This window comes from Mesoplodon mirus, assembly GCF_964341445.2.
Source record: "Mesoplodon mirus genome assembly, chromosome: 3".
NCBI lineage: Eukaryota > Metazoa > Chordata > Mammalia > Artiodactyla > Ziphiidae > Mesoplodon > Mesoplodon mirus.
The window spans coordinates 45,131,273-45,153,171 of NC_138978.1; the positions used below are offsets into that span (position 1 = coordinate 45,131,273).

The 21,899-nt window shown below is 40.6% G+C and overlaps 1 protein-coding gene across 1 annotated transcript in view; it reads right to left on the bottom strand.

Annotated features, from left to right (window-relative positions):
* FAF1 (Fas associated factor 1) overlaps positions 1-21,899 on the bottom strand; it is a 486,072-nt gene that overhangs the window by 19,828 nt on the left and 444,345 nt on the right. The window contains exon 18 of the mRNA XM_082614051.1: positions 21,276-21,491. Coding sequence (XP_082470177.1) covers positions 21,276-21,491 — 216 coding nt within the window. The remainder of the gene's footprint in view (positions 1-21,275; positions 21,492-21,899) is intronic.

A 21,899-nucleotide genomic window follows, 5' to 3' on the forward strand; every position in this document is an offset into this window, starting at 1 on the left:
TGTTAGTATTTTGAAGCTGCTTTTACCCTTCACTACAGGACTAAGTTCTGCTACAAGTGAAGATGAGAGGCAAAGTCAAATGCTTAGAAGCTTCCCAGTTTACAGAGTTCCACCTCCATATCCAGTAGTAAACCCCAGAAGTGAATTTGAGATGTGACTATCTTAAAAAATAAAACTATATGTGCACAGAAGAGGCCTGCTGACTATTCTTTTGAAAGGCTTGTTTACAAGGTTGGCATCTGGGAACTTGGTTTTCAGGAGGATTCGCACTATTCTGATAATAGTGGTTCACTGTGCCTAAACTGCTTGTGCAAACAACATAGTTTATGCTGAACACCTGCTTTTTTTCTGGGACTCTGAGATTTTGGTATATACCAGGCAGAGGGTACCTACGTGATCAGCCCCCAATGAAACCCCTGGGCACTGAAGTCCCTAATAAGCTTCCTTGCTTGGCAACATTTCACATGTCTCAAATCATTGCTGGGGGAATTAAGTTCATCCTATGTAATTCCACTGGGAGAGGACCCTTCGAAGCTTTGCCTGGTTTCTCCTAGACAACCCATGTGCCTTTTCTCTTTGCTGATTTTGCTTTGTATCCTTTTGCTGTAATAAATCACAGCTGTGAGTATGACTACATGCTGAGTTTTGCTATGGAATCATGGAACTCTGGAGTGGTCTTGGGACGCCTGCCCCACAGATGGTGTCAGAAGTGGGATTCAAAAGCCTAACCCGGCTCATCAAAATATGGTGGAAGCACTGTTTTTTGGGGGAAAAAAAGGATGAAGAAGCAGGGAATGATGAACCTTTGGTGCCTGGGTGGATATAGAGTCATCTGTCCATGGTATGAAACAGCAGCTCAGCTGATGGTCTGTTGTAAGAGGTAAAATTTACCTCACGGAATTTTAAAATGATAGATCCAATTCCAGGAGAGTTGGTTTATTGGCTCCCCTGACTGCTTTTTGGCTGTACCGGCTAACGTGAGGGGAAAAAGGTACAGCCTTGTAATGCCTTTGGTTTTTGTTCTCTTTTCCAGGTGGCAAGAGATTGGATGGGTCAAAAATGTTAAAAGTTTGTACTGTTCTCTCCTTTAAGTGGGAGGGAAAAAAAAAGTTAAATCAGTTCCCTGGACTGGAGCACAATTTTAGATAAACCAGCGGGAAAATTAAGGGAGAAAAATACTTCAGCCATTTCTTGGCTGTTGTTACCCTTGCTGCAGCAGCCTAGTATGCCTCCCTTCCTGACTTCCCTTGCATTCCAGGAGGGATCTTCCCCCGGCAAATTTAATATCATCCTTCTAAATGCTAAATTTACTTCTGGAGGGTTAAGTAAATTTGCAATGAGGAAAAAAAGCGGGAATTAAAAAAAATAATCGTTTTGTGGCTACTACATTTGGGTATATGGTAAAAATTGATATAAAACATTATACAGTACTAATTAATTTCATAAATGCTAAAGGAATCAGCTCAATTAGGGAAAGCCGCAAAGAAAAAGTGTTAGTAGAACACGATTGCCTTGCTTTTTGCTGCTGGTGAATGGGTTAGAACTTAAACTCTTTGAATAACAGAACAAGTCTCCAGAACTAATGATTTTTGCTTATTGGAGGCTCTGGAAAAAGGGAGACAACACAGACAAGAGAGGCAATCTCCAGATAGAGATACGTGTAGGGAGTTTTAAAAAGCAGTTTTTAGTTTGATAATGGTACTTATAAAATCAGATGTCTGATCTTTAGAGGCTAATGATTTTCCAGCATACTGTGCATATTTTTGAGTAGGTAAATTTGGACAAGACCAAAAGGGCTTAGGAAAGCCTGCTTGTCACTTGAACTTGTAACACAGCTGTCTGTCCCTATAGCATCTTGGCTTTGCTGCTGCTGAAGAAAAGTTGTTGACTTCTATTGGAATCCTAACTCCACAAATGCTAACTGTCCAGACCTGACTCTAAACTAAAACCTGATATTGCCTGCTGTGAGTGGCTTCAGCATGAGAATGTACTGTGCTGAACTGCAAGCAAGCATAGGCTCAATGAACAGGACTTTGATTCTGGGACCACTGTAGATTTAGGATACCTGTGGGTGGCGCCTGAAATTGTGAAAGCATCATGGATGTTGTCTGTATCACCTGGGTCACATACAAATTCCAACAGGAAAGAGCTTGTTTTTTGATGGGACCATCTAAAATCAAGCTGCTGGGCTTCCCTGTTGGGGCAGTGGTTAAGAATCTGCCTGCCAATGCAAGGGACATAGGTTCGAGCCCTGGTCCGGGAAGATCCCACTTGCCGTGGAGCAACAAAGCCCGTGTGCCACAACTACTGAGCCTGAGCTCTAGAGCCCGCAAGCCACAACTACTGAGCCCATGTGCCACAACTACTGAAGCCTGTGCGCCTAGAGCCCGTGCTCCGCAACAAGAGAAGCCACGACAATGAGAAGCCCGCGCACCGCAACAGAGTAGCCCCCGCTCGCCGCAACTAGAGAAGCCCACGCACAGCAACGAAGACCCAACACAGCCAATAATAAATAAATAAATAAATAAATAAATTTATTTTAAAAAATAAGTAAATAAAATCAAGCTGCTGACGGGTTTATATTTGATGCAGAGACTGAATGCATTCCTGCAAGTTGGGGGAGAGCATATCACAAGGAGTGTGACCTCCTTGCCCACTCTTGACAGAATGGACTTTTGACTTCCTTTGGGGGATGTCTCACTGCTCATGACTTGTGTTCAACTTCTCAGAATAGTTGCAGTTTCCAACAGTGGACTAACAAATAGCTTGACTCTACTTCTTTCACCTTTCCCTGGGAGCACACACCTTAGAAAGACAGTCTGATTATTAAATGCAACTGTTCTCAAAAAGGGATTGATCTTTTCTAGGCTGCTCACTGGATAAATGAACAGGACAAAAAGGATGGGAGGTTATATAAAGTTGTTTTGAAATTTTTTCATAATTAAGGATTTTGTACTAACCAATTCCTAAACATGATGTGCCTTTCTGGTTAAGCTGTATAAAAATGATTTTCTATAAAAATCTTTGGCCCTGTTGCATATACAGTCCTTCCTGAGGAAAGGTCTGGATGAAAGTAGGGGATAATCATAAAAAAAAAAAGGTAAAATTATGACTGCTGAGACACAACGATTTTATAAAGAAGATAAAACAAAACAAATCAAAACCCTGGCACCTGGCAGGGGAGGGGGGTGCAAGGGAGGAAGAAAGTGTTAAAATCTTTGCTATTCGAAACTGTTCCTGGAAACGTTCCCCTCTTCCTGAAGGAAAACTCCCCATGCTGCCTTTCCAAGCTGCTGCAACCACTTTGAATTCAAACTGACTGCTGAGTCTACAATCACACATGACAGTGGTGACTATGAGGCAGCAGGAGGTGGCCTCAGCTCCTTAACTTCCAAACAGAACGCATCCAGATGCCTTCTACATTCATGAGGTGAATGAACTGGTGTCATGGATAAGCAAAACTGAGACTGCCTTAGGCAGTCCCTCTGAAACCAAGGGCTGAACTAAATTGCTGACTGAGAACCCAATGGTGGGAGGTATCACAGTGGCCCTGACTAATGTATGTCCTGCTTGGGGTGCTCTAACACTTGTAAACTTTGTTTCCAGGGGTACCATGAATGCCCTCTGTGATTGTACTTCTGGTGTGTACCCTGATATCATGACACTGCCTCAGTATTGGAAGGCGTTCAGGTCAGCTTCATCTTGGCTAGAATTGTGCTGTACCTGAACCGATTCCTTGGGCAAGGTGAGAAAAAGGGTTAATACAGAAACTCAAAGAGGAAGCCACCTGGCTTTCTAAGACAGACTTTAATGGTTAATGGAATTTGTTTTAACTGGCTGAGTCCAGGATCCCTAAAAAGCATAAATAACTGAGATCAATACTACAGGTTTTTCTCACTCTGTGTGTAGCTTCCTACTGATCATAATTTTTCTGTAAAGATGCCTTGGTCAAGAGCAAAAGGCATGATGTCTGCAGAAAAGAGTTAACATATAGCAGGCCTGACTGCTATTCTTTGAAAGGCTTGCTTACAAGGTCAGCCTTTGGCTGGTGTCTGGGAACTTGGCTTTTAGGAGGCTTCCCACTATTCTCAGAACCGATAAGAGTAGCTCACTAACCTTAAATCGTTTGTGCAAACGATATAGTTATGCTGAACACCTGCTTTCCTTCTCGGATTCTGGAATTTGTTATGAACCAGGCAGAGGGTACTTATATAATCAGCCCCCAACTAAGCCCCTGGGCATTAAGTCCCTAAAAAGCTTCCTTGCTTGACAACATTTCACATGTGTTGTCCCAAACCATTGCTGGGGGAATTAAGCTCATCCTGTGTGACTCCACTAGGAGAGGACCCTTGGAAGCTTTGCCTGGTTTTCCCTAGACTTGGCCCTGCGTGCCTTTTCTCTTTGCTGATTCTGCTTTGTATTCTTTTGCTGTAACAAATCACAGCTGTGAATATGACTATGCTCAGTCCTGTGAGTCCTCCTAGAATATCATGGAACCTGGAGGTGGGTCTTGGGGACCCCCCAACACATTATATGAAAAAGTTTCCCGTTTAGGATAAACAGCATAGGCTCTGGAGGTTTAAATCACAAATATGTCAGTTATTATGTACGTGACCCTGGAAATGGTACTTAATGTCTCTTAGCCTCAGTTATCTTATTTGTAAAATGGGGCTACTATCTATGCTTTAGGGTTTGTATAAAGATTGAGAGAATACTTTCTAAAGTGTCTGGCACAGAGTGGCACATTAATAATTATTATTATCCTTGTCTGACTAAAAGCTGGAAAAGGCTGTGAGAAGCAAAGAGATCACCAAATCAGGCATAAAAATTTCAAAGAAAACTTTCACATCAGCAATCCCTCACTTTCGGAAGGCTTAGACCCAACTCGTCTTGAAACTAAGCAAAAAATTGTACCAACATATTTTACTGAAAACCTCTTTGGTGTTTAGTCACATTTCCATCCAATCCCAACTAAGAGGATTCTGCTTTATGGAAACAGTGATGTGGAAGGAGGAGGAGAGAACATACTTCCTCACAGGAAATTCTGACTGAAAGTGAGATGGTGTGGTTTCATCCTACACACAGTGCCCTGCCCAGGGGCATGAGCATGGTGAGCTGTGTTATTCCTTCCCAGCACAAGGTCTACATGTCTTAGAGCCTCACATATCCTGGGTACCTACTATGTGTCATATCCTCGCTCTCAAATCACCTCACTTAATTCTTACAACCACCCCATAGGTGGCTATTATTATCTGCCTTTTTACAGGTGAAGGAACCATTTTACAGAGATTATGTGACACATCCAAGGTCCACCTGATAACTCGTTCTTTATACTATAGCATCATGCCCGCTCCCCCATCATGACTGCCAATGCTCAGAACACATTTTTCCTGCACTAAAGGAACTACAATAAATAGTGGACTTTCTTCCAAGGAAGGGTGTTTTATAATCCAAGTGACAAAGAGCAGGTCACCTCACATTAAGAATGAGGAATGTGTCTAAAAACTTATTTTTTAAAGGCAAGAGACAGGTCAAAAGCAGTGACTTCCTGGAGATGGATCAAAGAAACTCAGCATTACCAAATCAAATGGCATGGCCCTCTGCCATTTACCAAGTGTTTTCATTATCACTTTTGATCTTATCATCACAATATATCTGTGAGGATGCTTGATATTATCCTCACTTGAAAGATGAAGTAACTGAAATATAGAAAATAGAAATAATTTACTCAGTGTAACTCAAAAAGTGGATAGAAGTGCCAGCATTAGAATAGGATTCGTCTGACTCCAAGTATAGGGAGGGCCGGAAAAGCTATGGAACCATTTATCACAATACTTAGTCTAGGCATTAGAATTTACATACAACCATCTCTCTAATCTTCCCCTGCTTGGCTGCATTTTTATCAGTCTTATTTTAAGTACTGCAACATCCCCTGACTATTCTGGCTTCAGTCTTTTTCCATGTCAATTCATCTTTCCAAACTGCCAGTGAGATAGAACAGAAAAAGAATCAGCACCTTCATATTTAATTTCCAGCTCTGCCACTTCCTGGCTAGGTGACCTTGCTCAAAACCCTTAGAGTTTCACTTTCTGTATCTGTAAAATGGAGATAATATTTGCTTGGTATAATAGATTCTTGACCTGGGTTTTAAATCTGTTTTTTTGTGCCTTTAATTTTTTCAATTATGGAGTAAGGATAATACCAATCTCACAGGATTGTTGTAAGGATTCAATTAAATGATACCTGTGTAGTGCATAGCATAGCTGCCCAACACACAATGGGAACTCACACAGTGGTAGGCAGCATTATTATTACTTCGCAGGTTGTTTGTCTGCTTCATTCATTCATTCAACAGATATTTAGTGATCATCGATTAAGTTCCAGGTACAGTTCTAGGTGCCAGCTATATAGCAGTGAATAAGTAAAGTTCCCACCTTCAAAAAGCTTTTATTCTAGTAGGGTGTAGATAATAAACAAGTAAGTATCTATTATTACCTATGTCAGATGGTGATCAGTTCAGTAGAGGAAAATAAAGCAGGGTAAGAGGCATAGGGATTGCCAGTCTGGCAGAGTAGGGAAGGTGGCAACAGAGAAGAGGGAAGGAGGACTGTTTTTTTATATAGGTTGGTCAGAAAAGGCCTCAGTGGAAAGGCAATATTTGAGCAGAGACCTAAAGGAAGTAAGGGCATGAGCAATACGGATATCTAGAGGAAGACAGTACAAGTACAAGGAGCCAAAGTGGGAAAACGTTTCGTGGTTTTTCATAAACAACAAGGATGCCAGGGTGACTGAAAAAGATTGAGCGGGGTCAGAGAAATGCCAGGGAGTCACATCAGGGAGGGCCTTTCAAAAACTCAGAACTAGGTGGGGAGCCATTACAGGGTTTTGAGAAGAGAAATGACACGATCTGCTTTATATTTAAAAAACCACAAAACTATTTTTTTGTTTTGTTTTGTTTTTTTAGAAAAAAAGACTGAAAGGGGGAGGGTATGCAGGTGGAGGGAGGACACCATTACAATAATCTAGACAAGAAACCACAGTGGCTTGGACTAGGGTTTAGTTGTGCAGGCAGTGAAAAGTAGATTCTGGATATACATTTTGAAGGTAAAACCAACAGATTTGCTTATGAGTTGGATAGAAAAAGAGAGAAAGAGGAGTCAAGGATAAATCCAAGGTTTCTGGCCTGAACAAGACTGAAGCTGTCATTTAGTGAGGTGAGGATGACTACAAGAGGAGCAGATTTGGGGGAGGGTAGAAATCAGGAGTTCAGTTTTGACTATGTTTAACTTGAGATGCCAATCAGACATAAAATGGAGATGTTGAGTAGGCAGTTGTATGTATAAATGTCTGGAGTTCAGGAGAAAGCTTGGGCTGGAGATACACACTTCAGAGCTACAACTGTATATATGGTAATTGAAGCCACAAGATGAATGAGATCCCCTAGATATTAAGGGTAGAAAGAGATCAGAGAATTGACATTTACTGAGCACCTACTATGTGCCAGGCAATGTGAATTTGTACATTATGGAGTAGTGTAGGGTTAACTGTTCTTATGTTGAAGATAACCATGATGACCATGTCATTCCCTTCCTCAACAAACTACATGGAATAAAGCCAAGCTCCCTTTCCTGATATTCTAGGTTTTATACAATCCCCATTCAGCCTTTTCTCAGAACTTTATGATACAAACTCCATATTTCAATCAATCTGGTCTATGCTCCATTATCTAGCCATGCCTTGAACTTTCCAAAGTTAGATTCTTTCTTTAAGCTGGCCCAAGGGCTGGAGAATGTTCTCCCCTATCAGCCCACCAGACATCCTATCATCTCAAAATTTTGTTCATCTGCTACCTCCTTTACAAAGCTTTTCTTGGTCACCCAGGCCAGCTCTGACTTCTTTTGCCCTTTTGGTCTGACTACTCTTAGGACCCACTGCGTGAACTGCACTATGAGGATTATTTATATGAGAGGCCAGAGTATTCTCAAAGGAAGGACTGTACCTCATTCCTTAGTACTTAGCACAGTGCCTGGATAAACAGAGTATGAAATACAACTAAGTGTATACTTTACCTACATCTGGCTGTGACTTAGGAATAAAAATTACAAGGACAATATAAAGAAATCAGAGATAATGCAACCTTTCCAAATGTATAGAACTGAGCTTCATTTACACATTGAAAGTATTTTTCCAGATGATAAACTACCTCACTAATTTATTCCTTACCTGGCTCAGGAGCGTAATGGCATAGGGATTAAGAGCACAGACTCCAGAATCACACACACACAGGTTTGTATCTGGTTCTGATATATACTATGACATTGCACAAGTTTTGTGCCTGAGTTTCCCCCCTCTCAGTGTGTACAGTATGAATACTGACCTTTAGAATAGTTTTTAGGATTAAATGAGATAATGCATACAGGACATAGTAAGCCCTCAATAAATACTATTAAAAATTTTTTTAATCCTGCACACTTGGCTATCGGAGAATCATCATGATCATCTTTACTCTTCATATTTGGACAGTATCTCACAGTTTACAAAGCACTCATATACACTGCCTTATTTGAGCCATGCTATGGTCCTGGGAGAAGCAGAATTTATTGCTTTTGTTTTATAGAAAGGAAAACTGGGATACAGAGAGAGGGTGTACCTTGTTGAAGGTTGCACAGCCAATAATCATGTGATTCTCAGTCCAAAGTTCCTTCCTCTATACCATTGTTTTCTCTCTATTTCTCTCTCCTCAATCACTCCAACGATAAAGTAGAGGCCCCCAAAAGCTATGAATTTTCAGATTGATTCTGCATGTAAGGCATTATTAAGGCAGAGGATGCTTCATCTCATTACTTAAAAAATTGAAACTTACAATTTAGAAAATAATAGATTTCTTTAAAAAAATGAATAACCTGAAGAAATATAAACCACCCTTGCTAGAAACAATATTTTTTTCCTTTAATTAGACTGCTGTTATGCCAGATTAGAGTTTCATATATAGACTTATTTAAGAAGCAGCTATATTATTCTTTTAAATCCCTTGCTATTTCGTTTCTTTTGTAAATATTATGTAAACAGTTTACCAAATGACTTCAACCTATAAACTCAAGTGTCCTGTGGTCAAAATACTCCAGGACCATTTTTCCTTACAAAGTTGCTTTTGGAAATAAAGCAATTGAGAAGCCTGGGCTGCAGTCCTGAGTGGTCATTAACTGAATGTGTGCTCTCAAGCAAGTCATTTCACCTCAGGCCTGCATATCTGTTGAATGGCACAGACTACCACCTATCTTGCTACTTCCCAAAGCTGACAAGAAGAGGAGTGCGATAACTGTGAATGTATCTGCATCTTAGTAAGATCTTTTGGTTTCTTTCAGTCAAGAAGTTTATTGTGGCTAAATGGTGGGATGCATGTGGTAGAAAAGTAATGGAGGGAGTGAGAAGAACTGAGGGGTTGGGGATGGGGGGAGGAGATGGCATGAGATTATGAAGGCTTTTGTATGCTTTGGAAGGAGTTTACCGTTTTTTCCTGTAGGGCATTAGAACCACTAGAGGCTTTTAAGCAGGAGGGAGATGAGATATCATCAAACCTATGTTACAGAAAAATAACTTGAGAGACAGTAGGAAGGACTGATAGGAGGTGGGGTAGGCAAGATTGGAATCAGCGAGATGAATTAGGATGCTGTGAGGTTTAATCTGGGCCATGAAGACTGGGCAGGGGTGTGGGGGCAAGGAAAAGAAAAAAAACAGATTTGAGAGAAGTTTAGAGTCAGAATTAATATTGTGACCAACTAGATACTAATTGCATCCCATCCCACAATCATAGTTCTTATTCTCTGAATCTCGATTATTTAGGGATACTGGAAAATCTCAAATAATTAGATTTGGTGATACACAATATCTGTGGGGAATGGAACAAGCTCAGCAGTAGTAACTTTAACATGTATTTCATTGATTACATGCTTCATCTTGCTTTATCTTGAAATCAAAGCTTTTAAGGTATAGGTAGTTCAATGGCATTGAAGTTTTTCCTTCTGGTTCTTCTTCTTTTTTTTTTAAAAATCAAACTCAGTCTAACATAAATTGGAAATCAGTTCCACTGTAATATTAGAGACATTAACATATGAAAGTCACTGAAGTACAGAATATTTTAAAATATTGGTGCTTGGAGATGCAATTTATTGCATTTACTAGGTGGTCTCTAATGTTGGTTTTTTAAGTTCTATTGTTCTTTGGCTCTAATTTTAAGGTGGAACTCTATAATCTATTAACAGAATTTTAAAAGGAGCCAATGATCTTAAACAGTAATGGCCATAAGAAAACTTGGGTTTTAGGGTCAGCTCTGCTATTGTAATTGACCACGTGACTTAAGGAAAGTGTATAATTTTACCATGCTTTGATTCTACCATCTGTAAAGTGACAGTTGGCTTTGATATCTCTGAGATTCTTTTCAAACATGAGATATTATGATTCCAAGGATACATTCTTTTGTCTGGTTTGGAGCATTTGGATATTTTAAATGGAAATATCCATCATTGCTCTAGTGGAAGAATTCACCGCTATCATGCTTTCTTTAGCTGTAAACCTTTCCCACCTCTTCTGCCTCTCTCCACTCAGGACAATTATAGCAGATACTGTTTATTACATGGCAGGGACATAGTAGTTTACATTCACTTATTTAACTTTTTTTTTTTTTTTTTTTTTTTTTCTGTACGCGGGCCTCTCACTGTCGTGGCCTCTCCCGCTGCAGAGCACAGGCTCCGGACGCACAGGCCCAGCGGCCATGGCTCACGGGCCCAGCCGCTCCGCGGCACATGGGATCCTCCCAGACCGGGGCACGAACCCGTATCCCCTGCATCGGCAGGCGGACTCTCAACCACTGCGCCACCAGGGAGGCCCACTTATTTAACTTTTATCACAACTCTCTGAGCTAGATATTATTCTCTTTTAAAGGTGAAGAACTAAAAGTTCAGCAGGGCCAAGTAAGTTGCCCAATGTCATAAAACAAGTATGTGATGAGGTGAGATTCAGATACAGGTCTAAGTACCACTGAAACTTTTACTTTTAACTAAGCTATTCCGTTTCCATTCACCCAACAGCTCTCTGTGAAAGGCTCAGGTCAAATTCATTTCCTTTATAATGTCTTATCACTGCAGGCTGAAATTACCTATCCTTCCAACTGTCGGTATGATCTGTAATGCAATTTGCTTTACATGTGTGTTTTTACTAGAATGTGAACGCTTCAAGGTCAGTAACAATTCCTTTTATTTCTATATCATCAGTGTCTGGTATGGAGGTGGGCCAAGTGGTTGCTCAGCAAATGTTTTACTCTATGAAAGAATGAATACCAGCATGACATGCAGATTAACCTATTTCTATTTCCTTATGGTGGCAAATACGATATCCTTGTATTATCAATGAAGTCAAATGTCTTCCAGCAGTAGCTTCTGGATACAGACTGTAAGTTCAACAAGGGTAATAACTATGTTATTGTTTTTCAACACTGTGTTTCCAGTGCTGAGCTTAGTGCTTAGCTTGGTGCTTAGTGTAGCAAAGGTGGATGGGTGACTGAGGAAGGAATCTGTGTACCCTAAATTTGTAAGGCTTTCCTCCCAGTTCATTCAAAGAAACCTTTACTGAAGGTGTACTTTGTAAAAATCCCTGCTAGGAGTTTGTTTATACTCACTCTCCTGTTCCTCTTTGTTCTAGAATATAAAATTTCTGATAATGTATTTCTGCATGCATGTTTGCCTGTTTTGGGGGTTCACAGCTATAGATCTGGAGGAAGAGAAGTTCTTGGGGCAAGAATGGGGGCTGTGTGATTATGTAAGTGACAAGGCACACAGGCCACCAGTTCTGAAGCTCACTGCCATCACCATCCATGTTTCCCAGTAGGCTGCACTCCTTTGATAAATAGAAAGACCTCATGTTCCAGTTGTAGGTGGAGCTTCTCTGAGTGAGGTGGATATGAGTACAGAAAAGAAAGAAAAGAGAGGAGGCAGGAAGGAGAAGAGTTGTGGGATTAAACAAACAAAGAAAAAAAAAGGAGGGAAGAGTGGAAAGAAGGGGGAGAGGGTTAAAAGGGTGAAGTAGAATTGGAAAGAAGATGGAGCGGTGGGAGAGAAAGGCAGAAAGAAAAGGGAAGAGGAAGGCTGGGAGATATTGACAACTTCACACTGAGTGGTGCCAGACAGTTGCAGGTCCAGAGGGCAATTTGGGCCTGGAGGGGCCCCTTACTCTGACTCCAAGAAAGGGTAAGTAGTAGGGGGGGTCAGCTTTTAGACTCAATTACCTCACTGCCAGGGCAATGCCCGAGTAAGGCAAATGGGCCAATGATGTTCACATGGCTCGAACATACCCACCAGGTAGGGCTTAATGACGGCAGCTCTGAAATGAATATTACTTCCTCTCTTAGTAACTGTTATTAGCAAAATGGAAAACAACATAACAAAACTAACAAATAACACAGTGTTCTCAGTATCTTGACAATCAGCTTCTCCCAGGAAGGCCCGTGTCTGCTGCTATTTTGGTTGTCCCACAGTGCTCAGTTCAGTGGTATACCCAGCAGACATTTAGTAAATAGTTGGACAGTTGGGAAATCTTAACATGAAGTATTGTTTTGATTTGGGGGTGGGGACACAGAAGAATGTTTAACAGGTCCTTTGGTGAGAAACTAGTCTCTGCTTTGTGGAAAAAAGGCTAAAGACACAGTAAGACTCCTAGAGCTAAGTCTTATGTTATTTGTTATTAAAAAGGCAAGGTCTTACGATGTGCTTTTTAACAGTCTTTAGTTTGGCTGTAATTTAAGATGACTTTTACAAATTAGATCCTAATCCTTGCAGACACAGATGGCTGTCACAGAATAGCCTTGCAAAAACACTAGTCATTAGACTTGGAAGAGCATTCAGAGAAGGATGAAGGGCCATTAACTCTCATCCCACCCCTAGGTCTAGGAGGTCTAATGAGTCCTGGGTGGGCTTTCTGGGTTTAGGCCTAGGTCTGGAATCTGGGAGGGCCTAGGGCACCGGTTCTCATTTGGAACAGCCTCTCTAGTTCACTCTGGAATCAGGAATTTAGGATCAGACCTGAGGTTATTAACACTTGACAACAGTAACTTGAATACTTATATGTGAGGCACCAGGCTGGGAACCTCAGGGGAGATAAGACATGAACATGATATGGATAGTCTCTGTAAATGATTACAGAACAAAAGGACAAGTCCTATGAGAGAGGAATGTATAAACTGCAACGGGTACATAAGTGAGGAGCCTGGGAGATGGGGAGGGCTTCCCAAAGGAGATGACATTTGACTGGGCATTAAAAGACAAGCTCAGGAGACTGGTTCAAGATGGTGGTGTAGAAGGACATGCGCTCACTCCTTGCGAGAGCAGCGGAATCACAACTAACTGCTGAACAATCATCAACAGGAAGATACTGGAACTCACCAAAAAAGTTACCCCACATCCAAAGACAAAGGAGAAGCTGCAATGAGATGGTAGGAGGGGTGCAATCACAATAAAATCAAATCCCATAACTGCTGTGTGTCTGACTCACAAACTGGAGAACAATTATACCACAGAAGTCCACCCACTGGTGTGAAGGTTCTGAGCCCCACATCAGGCTTCCCAACCTGGGGGTATGGCAACAGGAGGAGGAATTCCCAGAGAATCAGACTTTGAAGGCTAGCGGGATTTGACTGCAGAACTTCGACAGGACTGGGGGAAGCAGAGACTCCACTCTTGGAGGGCACACACAAAGTAGTGTGCGCACCAGGACCCAGAGGAAGGAGTAGTGACCCCACAGGGGACAGAACCAGACCCACCTGTTAGTGTTGGAGGGTCCCCTGTCGAGGTGGCCGTTGGCTGTGGTTCACCAAGGGGACAAGGACACTGGCAGCAGAAGTTCTGGGAAGTACTCCTTGGCGTGAGCCCTCCTGGAGTCCACCATTAGCCCCACCAAAGAGTTGGTAGGCCCCAGTGCTGGGTTGCCTCAGGCCAAACAACCAACAGGGAGGGAACTCAGCTCCACCCATCAGCAGACAAGTGGATTAAAGTTTTACTGAGCTCTGCCCAACAGAGCACCACCCAGCTCTACCCACCACCAGTCCCTCCCATCAGGAAGCTTGCACAAGCCTCTTAGATAGCCTCATCCGCCCAGAGGGCAGACAGCAGAACAAGAAGAACTATAATCCTCCAGCTAGTGGAATGAAAACCAAATTCACAGAAAGACAGACAAAATGAAAAGGCAGAGGACTATGTACCAAATGAAGAAACAAGATAAAACCCGAGAAAACCAACTAAATGACGTGGAGATAGGCAACCTTCCAGAAAAAGAATTCAGAATAATGATAGTGAGGATGAACCAGAACCTCAGAAAAAGAATGGAGGCAAAGATCGAGAAGATGCAAGAAATGGGTAACAAAGACCTAGAAGAATTAAAGAAAAAACACCTAGAAGAATTAAAGAACAAACAAACAGAGATGATCATTACAATAACTGAAATGAAAAATACACTAGAAGGAATCAATAGCAGAATAACTGAGGCAGAAGAAGGGATAAGTGACCTGGAAGACAGAATGGTGGAATTCACTGCTGTGGAACAGAATAAGAAAAAAGGATGAAAAGAAATGAAGACAGCCTACGAGACTTCTGGGACAACATTAAACGCACCAACATTCACATTATAGGGGTCCCAGAAGGAGAAGAGAGAGAGAAAGGACCCGAGAAAATATGTGAAGAGATTATAGTCAAAAACTTCCCTAACATGGTAAAGGAAATAGCCACCCAAGACCAGGAAGCACAGAAAGTGCCAGGCAGGATAAACTCAAGGAGAAACATGCTGAGACACATAGTAATCAAACTGACAAAAATTAAAGACAAAGAAAAATCATTAAAAGCAACAAGGGAAAAATGACAAATAACATACAAGGGAACTCCCATAAGGTTAACAGCTGATTTCTCAGCAGAAACTCTACAAGCCAGAAGGGAGAGGCATGATATATTTAAAGTGATGAAAGGGAAGAACCTACAACCAAGATTACTCTACCTGGCAAGGATCTCATTCAGATTCGATGGAGAAATCAAAAACTTTACAGACAAGCAAAAGATAAGAGAATTCAGCACCACCAAACTAGCTCTACAGTAAATGCTAAAGGAACTTTTCTAAGTGGGAAACACAAGAGAAGAAAAGGACCTACAAAAACAAACTCAAAACAATTAAGAAAATGGTAATAGGAACATACATATCTATAATTACCTTAAATGTGAATGGATTAAATGCTCCAACCAAAAGACACAGGCTTGCTGAATGGATACAAAAACAAGACCCACGTATATGCTGTCTACAAGAGACCCACTTCAGACCTAGGGGCACATACAGACTGATAGTGAGGGGATGGAAAAAGATATTCCATGTAAATGGAACTCAAAAGAAAGGTGGAGTAGCAATACTCATATCTGATAAAATAGGCTTTAAAATAAAGAATTTTACAAGAGACAAGGAAGGACACTACGTAATGATCAAGGGGTCAATCCAAGAAAAAGATATAACAATTATAAATATATATGCACCCAACATAGAAGCACCTCAATAAATAAGGCAAATGTTAACAGCTCTAAAAGAGGGAATCGACTGTAAAACAACAAAAATTGGGGACTTAAACACCTCACTTACACCAATGGACAGATCATTCAGACAGAAAATTAACAAGGAAACACAAGCTTTAAATGACACAACAGACCAGATAGATTTAATTGATATTTATAGGACATTCCATCTGAAAACAGCAGATTACACTTTCTTCTCAAGTGCACACGGAACATTCTCCAGAATAGATCACATCTTGGGTCACAAATCAAGCCTCAGTAAATTTAAGAAAACTGAAGTCATATCAAGCATCTTTTTTGACCACAACACTATGAGATTAGAAATAAATTGCAAGGAAAAAAAGGTAAAAAACACAAACACATGGAGGCTAAACATAACATTACTAAATAACCAAGAGATTACTGAAGAAATCAAAGAGGAAATCAAAAAATACCTAGAGACAAATCACAATGAAAACACGATGATCCAAAACCTATGGGATGCAGCAAAAGCAGTTCTAAGAGGGAAGTTTATAGAGATACAATCCTACCTTAGGAAATAAGAAAAACCTCAAATAAACAATTTAACCTTACACCTAAAGGAACTAGAGAAAGAAGAACAAACAAAACCCAAAGTTGGTAGAAGGAAAGAAATCATAAAGATCAGAGAAGAAATAAATGAAATAGAAACAAAGAAAACAATAGCAAAGATCAATCACCTAAAAGCTGGTTCCTTGAGAAGATAAACAAAGCTGAAAAACCTTTAGCCAGACTCATCAGGAAAAAGAGGGAGAGGACTCAAATAAATAAAATTAGAAATGAAAAAGAAGTTACAACGGACACCACAGAAATACAAAGCATCCTAAGAGACTACTACAAGCAACTCTATGCCAATAAAATGGACAACCTGGAAGAAATGGACAAATTCTTAGAGAGGTATAACCTTCCAAGACTGAACCAGGAAGAAATAGAACATGTAAACTGACCAATCACAAGTAATGAAATTGAAACTGTGATTAAAAATCTTCCCACAAACAAATGTCCAGGACCAGATGGCTTCACAGGTGAATTCTATCAAACATTTAGAGAAGAGCTAACACCCATCCTTCTCAAACTCTTCCAAAAAAAAATTGCAAAGGAAGGAACACTCCCAAACTCATTCTATGAGGCCACTATCACCTGATACCAAAACCAGACAAAGATACTACAAAAAAAGAAAATTACAGACCAATATCACTCATGAATATATCACTCATGCAAAAATCCTCAACAAAATACTAGCAAACAGAATCCAACAACACATTAAAAGGATCATACACCATGATCAAGTGGGTTTCATCCCAGGGATGCAAGGATTCTTTAATATATGCAAATCAATCAATGTGATACACCATATTAACAAACTAAAGAATAAAAACCATATGGTCATCTGAATAGATGCATAAAAAGCTTCTGACAAAATTCAAAACCATTTATGATAAAAACTCTCCAGAAAGTGGGCACAGAAGGAACCTACCTCAACATAATAAAGGCCATATACAACAAACCCACAGCAAACATCATTCTCAATGGTGAAAAACTGAAAGCATTTCCTAGAAGATCAGGAACAAGACAAGGATGTCCACTCTTGCCAGTATTATTCAACATAGTCTTGGAAGTCCTAGCCACAGCAATCAGAAGAAAAAGAAATAAAAGGAATATAAATTGGAAAAGAAGAAGTAAAACTGTTTGCAGATGACATGATACTATACATAGATAATCCTAAAGATGCCACCAGAAAACCACTAGAGCTAATCAATGAATTTGGTAAAGTTGCATGATACAAAATTAATGCACAGAAATCTCTTGCATTCCTATACACTAACAATGAAAAATCAGAAAGAGAAATTAAGGAAACAATCCCATTTACCATTGCAAGAGAAAGAATAAAATACCTAGGAATAAACCTACCTAAGGAGGTAAAAGAACTCTACTCAGAAAAGTATAAGACACTGATGAAAGAAATCAAAGATGACACAAACGGATGGAGAGATATACCATGTTCTTGGATTGGAAGAGTCAATACTGTGAAAATGACCATACTACCCAAAGCAATCTACTGATTCAGTGCAATCCATATCAAATTACCCATGGTATTTTTTACAGAAATGATTTTTTATGAACCAAAAAATCTTAATATTTGTATGAAGACACAAAAGACCCTAAATAGCCAAAGCAAACTTGAGGGAAAACAACGGAGCTGGAGAAATCAGGCTCCCTGACTTCAGACTGTATTACAAAGCTACAGTTGTCAAGACAATATGGTACTGGCACAAAAGCAGAAATATAGATCAATGGAACAGGATAGAAAGGCCAGAGATAAACCCACGCACCTATGGTCAACTAATCTATGACAAAGGAGGCAAGGATATACAATGGAGAAAAGACAGTCTCTTCAATAAGTAGTGCTGGGAAAACTGGACAGCTACATGTAAAGGAATGAAATTAGAACACTCCCTAACACCATACCCAAAAATAAACTCAAAATGGATTAAAGACCTAAATGTAAGACTGGACACTATAAAACTCTTAGAGGGGGGCTTCCCTGGTGGCGCAGTGGTTAAGAATCCGCCCGCCAGTGCAGGAGACATGGGTTCGAGCCCTGGTACGGGAAGATCCCACAGGCCGTGAAGCAACTAAGCCCGTGCACCACAACTACTGAAGCCCACGTGCCTAGAGCCAGTGCTCCCAACAAGAGAAGCCACCACAGTAAGAAGCCTGCACACCACAACGAAGAGTAGCCCCTGCTCACCACAACCAGAGAAAAGTCCGCGTGCAGCAATGAAGACCCAATGAAGCCAAAAATAAAATAAGTTAAAAAAAAACTCATAGAGGAAAATATAGGAAGAACACTCTTTGACATAATTCACAGCAAGATAATTTTGACCCACCTCTTACAGTAATGAAAATAAAAACAAAAATAAACAAATGGGACCTAATGAAACTTAAAAGCTTCTGCACAGCAAAGAAAACCATAAACAAGATGAAAAGACAAGCCTCAGAATGGGCAAAATATTTGCAAACGAAGCAACTGACAAGGGATTAATCTCCAAAATATACAAACAGCTCATGAAGCTCAATATCAAAAAAACAAACAGCAGAATAAAAAAAATGGGCAGAAGACCTAAATAGACATTTCTCCAAAGAAGACATACAGATGGCCAAGAGGCACATGAAAAGATGCTCAACATCACTAATTATTAGAGAAATGCAGATCAAAACTACAATGAAGTATCACCTCACATTGGTCAGAATGGCCATCATCAAAAAATCTACAAACAATAAATGCTGGAGAGTGTGGGGAGAAAAGGAACCCTCTTGCACTGTTGGTGGGGATGTAAATTGATACAGCCACTATGGAGAACAGTATGGAGAGTTCTTAAAAAACTAAAAATAGAACTACCATACGAGCCAGCAACCCCACTACTGGGCATATACCCTGAGAAAACCATAATTCAAAAAGACACATGCACCCCAATGTTCACTGCAGCACTATTTACAATAGCCAGGACATTGAAGCAACCTAAGTGTCCATCAACAGAGGAATGGATAAAGAAGATGTGGCACATATACACAATGGAATATTACTCAGCCATAAAAAGGAATGAAATTGAGTTATCTGTAGTGAGGTGGATGGACCTAGAGTTTGTCATACAGAGTGAAGTAAGTCAGAAAGAGAAAAACAAGTATCGTATATTAACGCACGTACGTGGAATCTAGAAAAACGGTTATCGATGAACCTATTTGCACGGCAGGAATAAAGACAAAGACGTAGGGAATGGATGTGTGGACACAGGGTGGGCGGGGGGGATGAACTGGGAGAATGGGATTGACATACGTGCACTGCCCTGTGTAAAAGAGGTAGCTAGTGGGAACCTGCTATACAACACAGGGAGCCTGCTCGGTGCTCTGTGGTGACCTAGATGGATGGGTTGGGGATGCGGGTGGGAGGGAGGGGATATGTGTATACATGTAGCCGATTCAGTTCATTGTACAACAGAAACTAACAGAACATTGTAAAGCAACTATATACCCCAAATTAAAAAAAAATGTATCTTAGAGATAAGCTAGTCTAAGCCCCTTTTCATATAAAGTAGGAACATATAAAGTAGGAACTCCAGGAATGACTCCTTCTCCCTATTTATCCATTACTATAAAAAAAGTGATAACTCAGTAGCGCTTCGTTATCTCCAAAAATAGAAAAATCACTACCTCACAACACAAAATATTCTTTTCTTAGAAAGTGGCTTTCTTACATTGGGCCAAATTTGCCTCCCAATAACTTTCAACTTATTGGTCCCACTTTATCATTGAAGCTGCACAAAATCAGATTCCTCTTTTTCACGGCAGGCTTTCAAGTAGCTGAAGACAAAAATCACATCTCCCATGGCCATGCCTTCTCTGGAGGAAAATATTTCCCCAAATGATACGATTTCCACTTCCCTTCCCTTCCTACCAGCCCTGTTCTAGATAAGCTCCTGTTGCTTTTTTTTTTTTTTGGCCATGCCATGCGGCATGCAGGATCTTAGTTCCCTGGCCAGGGATCGACCCTGTGCACCCTGAACTGGGAGCGTGGAGTCTTAACCACTGGACTGCCAGGGAGCTCCCAATCTCCTGTTTCTTCAGGCGACAGCACAGAGTTTCAGCATGGAGTCTAAGGACTACTCAGGGGTAGTTTATCTTTGTAAACAGTTGACTACGACTTGTTATTCTCTTGTTGGGATTATACCTCTAAAAATGCAGCTGGCTTTTTGTTGGGAGTCACAACAGATTATTAATGTGTATTCAGCTTAATTCAACCACAATAACCTCTACTAAAGCATGATTCTTTCATCCCAAACTTGAGCAATTGGTTTTCTAAGCCTATGGAGGCATCTCTTTCTATGTCTATATATTTCTGTAAAATTTTTCTAGGTTCATTTTTGCCTATTATTTCACTATTTTAAGGCTTTCTTGAATCTTATTTTTCATAATCCATAAACCTGATAATGTCTTCATTCAAGTTGCCAATAAGTGTGATGAGTAATAAAGAATTAAATATAGAGCCTCTTGTTTCCCTCCAGGGAGAGGGCAGTCTCTTAGTCAACAGTTTCTGGACACATCCACTTAATCAGCAATGAATCTACCTGCCGATTTACATCTCTCTATTTTTCCCCAGAATACTATGAGAGACTATCAAAAGCCTTGCTGAAATACAGATACACAGTGAATACAGGTCACCCTCCCTGACTTCCCAGGCTAGTAAGAACTGTCAAATCACAAAATACTCTTGGTTTAGCATGACTCGTTCACGAACCTATAATCATTGACCCTGATCTGACTGTTAGGCTGTTAAGCACATAATTCTCAGATCTACCCTAAGGTATACAGAGATGAAATCTTGGGAAAGCCTGTATGAGTGCTGGAATAGGGGAAACAACTAGGAAGGAAGACCTAGTACCTAATTTCTTACCTAGGCTACTAGGCACATGTCTGCTGGCCTGGGAAGCCATACCTTCTCCAAAGGCTGAGGAGAGAAAGGGGTGCAGAACAAAGAAGGACTCCTGAGTGTGTGGTCTTGTGGTAAGTTGTGCCATGGCACTTTTCTTGGACTACTTTGTCCAGCCCTAATGATGGGCTATCTCCCATCTGGACACACTTCCCGAGATAGGCATGGTAACTTACATCTCTCCTAGGAAAGGTACTCAGTAACTTGAATTCATCCCATGGAAATCCTTTGGAAGCTACAAAATCAAAGACGATCTGGAGCTTATTGCTGGCCAGGAAACGCCGCTCGAGGAACTCGCCACTGGGTGTCCGGATCCGCAGTTTGCTCACAGGCTCAGCATTTTCTTCCTTTGGCTCTGGAGGCAGGGCCTGCTCTAAGGAGAGTCTGATGGCCTAAAGAGGGCAAAAATCAGGTGTTAAAACTGTTGATGGATGGAATTGTGGGGGGTGGGGGAGGGAGAGACAAGAAAAAACCTGCTGCTTCCTAGAAACTCATCAAAAGCTATTGCCCATTTATTAACTAAGCCTAATGCTTGGACAACAGAATTACGTGTTTTTCATTTTCTTAATATTAGCCCAATAAGCAATTAATTAAAATAAATCCCACCTTGATGACACATTAAATTGATAGGTAACTACACAGAGAAGAAAGGTAATTTATTTTTTACTGAAGGGCTCAGGTATTTGTGATTCCTTTCTAGGGTATGAATTAAGGCTATTAGAAGCATTTGCAAAAGACGCGTGCGCACGCGAACACACACACACAGATGCGGGTGGAGAGAGAAAGAGAGAGGGAGAGAG